Genomic DNA, 2,745 nt, shown 5'->3' with positions numbered 1-2,745 from the left:
TAAATAAAATCAGCTGTGTCCTAAGAATCATGCGCAGCTCTTGGAAAGTTAGAATTATGAATACTTATCATATATACACATTTCTGCAGACTCCAAACACCCCACAGCTATTTTATATTTACATGTTTTGTTCATACATATTACATTAGAACCTTCTCTCACAACTTCATAAATACATCTATGAATAAAGGTGTGTGTCTAAAACGTTTTAGCATCCCCTCCAGTTCTGATTCAAAAGAAGAGAGAATGAGTTGAATAGTTGTGTCATAGAAAACTGTTTACACTGCAGAGGCTAGTTTTCTGTGACTGTACCTTTGAAGACTTAAATAATGGTCATCTGAACGTATAACATGACACCTTACATATGTTCATCATGGTATTGCCCACCTCGATCACCCTGCTTCATAAAAATACCTATGAAATCTCCTTGACCTATTTTTCCCTTGAAAATGAAAGGTGGCAGAAACAAAGAGGCCGCGTTCATAACCATCAAGTCTCGAACCTTTATTTCAGCTCGTATGTCCCTCCTGGTGCATCAAATGACTACTTACGCTTTATCTCAACCAATCAACATTTTTTGTACTATTTTCTTGACAGTTTATGAGAAGTATATGAGTGCGAGTTGAGAATAATGTAATATTTATATTGGTGGAGGTGAACGCGGCCGGATCAGCTGAGAGAGAGAGACGAGGAAGCCTTGCCAGGGAGGAGAGAAACTGCTACAGGGAGGAGATAAACAGCATTTTCCCGTCCCTTCGAGCTCACCCAGCACCTCTCACCCATCCCACAGACCACCCATAGCCGCCCACCATGTCCGCCGGGTGTTGCGGGACCAAGAAGACCAAGCTAAATGGTGGCCCCCAGGTGCTCCCCCTCACCTGTTACTGCCTCACCTTATTTCACCCTCCTCACTCACCCCTTCCCTTGCCCACAGCCTTTTTTTGACCTACTTTCAAGATTGGTCAATCTTTGGGCTGTTCTTATGAGTAATGGCTTCCTTTTCTGGCCATTCCTAGCATTGGTATTGCCTATTTTATATTTATTGTTTAGAGAATGTGCTATTTCCCCGTTTTTAGTCTAGTTTTCACCTGGCTTTTTATTGTTTTATCACTTTTATCAGGTAGCTTTTGCCTCTATCTGTGCGGTGATGATAAGGGGGCAGAGGAAAGTGGTGAAGAGTATCCAGGTCAGAGTTTGAAAAATGGTGTCAAGGTTACAGTTGCCTAGACAAGATCACTATTTCTTGCCACAGTGTTTGCTTGTGTCGAGAAAAGTCACTGTTACGTATAACGGCGACGTTGATGAGCCTTGATGCAATGGTGGAGGAGTGGTCACATGGAGTATCTTGCACCATCATCCTCATACCTGCCCTCTAAATTTTTTTTCCTCCTTTGTCTTCCTTGCTTCATTGAATACATCCAGCACCATTTTATTTATTGTATCATTCATGTTCCTGTGTTTGATGTGGTGGGAAGGAAGGAATATTAGATGTCATGCATCTGTGAGGTGTGTGAAGACCTTTGCATGTCCTAGGTGCCTCTTAGCCTGCCCCAGGGAAAGGTAAGGGTAGCTCACTTAAACCTGCTATATTACTTAAGGTGTAGGTTAGTTACTTTGCCTTCAGTTTAAAGGGAAAAGGGGTGTCCCTGCTTTCCCTTGTATGTGACAATAGTAAGCTTCAAATGACCTTGATGGGTAAAGCCTTCATTATAGTGACTACCAGGTAAGTGCATGTTTCAACAAGCACTCACCACACCACCCACATGCATTCATGGCCACATGGAGCAGACTTATAAACTAACCTGTGTCTTGCCTTCAGAGCTGGGTAACAATATCCATGTTAATGGAAGTCCATCACACATCACTGGTGACAGCTGGATGGTGGTGGTTGAAGAGTGCTATTGCTCAACACTCAACACACACACACGCACACACACACACACACACACACACACACACACACACACACACACACACACACACACACACACACACAGAGTATCGTTTCTATACACTTCCTTCATTGATATGGCTCTTCTAGTTTGCAATTCTCTTGGATGTTCAAGTGTGTATGCTTAGAGGTTTGAATTGTAGTGATGGCATACATGATAGTGTGTAGTTTGGTGTCACACGCTGTGGCTGCTGCCTTATCCAGCAGTATGCAGTTTGTTACATCTTTTCTTGTATATTTCATGCTTTAGATATATTGCTTCCTGTACATCCTGACAGTGTGAGTCAGTATTGGTGTGTTGGTTGGTCATCCAGTTACTTGTGTATGTTCTTGCATGGATGTAACAAATGCCTGCCATATTGGTTGTTATGTATCACTGGAACACAAGTCTCTTGTATATTTTTAGCAAGGAAGTTAAGAGTATAATTTCATGAATTTATTGATCTTTATGTACAAGACATTGATACAAAGGTAGATAAGAAAAATCAGGAAATGTTCAACTTTTTCTATGTGTGTTAGTTCATATGCATCCCACACTTTGTCTCTCTTTGTGTTGTGAGGTGTATGATTATTGTTAGTTAAAGTTTGGTTCAGTTTTAGATGTTCTGAAGCATAAATATTGTGGGGTATCCATATTTCTGTACAAAATATACTGCTGAAGGATAGATAGGACATTTTTATAAAGCAGAATGTAAAACTACTTGCTATAAACTTGAAATTCCATGAAGTTCACTTATGTATACAATAATCAGCTCTAGCGAGGGGCAGTTGTATTTAATTCGTATTTAATTTGT

At 40.7% G+C, this 2,745-nt stretch overlaps 1 protein-coding gene across 3 annotated transcripts in view; it reads left to right on the top strand.

Moving 5' to 3' along the window:
- The first annotated feature begins 657 nt into the window (after positions 1 to 657).
- LOC123513805 (AMME syndrome candidate gene 1 protein homolog) overlaps positions 658 to 2,745 on the top strand; it is a 23,856-nt gene continuing 21,768 nt past the window's right edge. For all 3 annotated transcript variants that reach the window (XM_045271160.1, XM_045271159.1, XM_045271158.1), the window contains exon 1: positions 658 to 864. In XM_045271160.1, the coding sequence (XP_045127095.1) occupies positions 811 to 864 (54 nt within the window). In that variant the 5' untranslated portion in view covers positions 658 to 810. The remainder of the gene's footprint in view (positions 865 to 2,745) is intronic.

The sequence above is a fragment of the Portunus trituberculatus genome, chromosome 37 (assembly GCF_017591435.1).
Source record: "Portunus trituberculatus isolate SZX2019 chromosome 37, ASM1759143v1, whole genome shotgun sequence".
Taxonomy (NCBI): Eukaryota; Metazoa; Arthropoda; class Malacostraca; order Decapoda; family Portunidae; genus Portunus; species Portunus trituberculatus.
The sequence above is the reverse complement of the archived record's forward strand: the minus strand, read 5'-3'. Positions and strand labels throughout refer to the sequence as shown.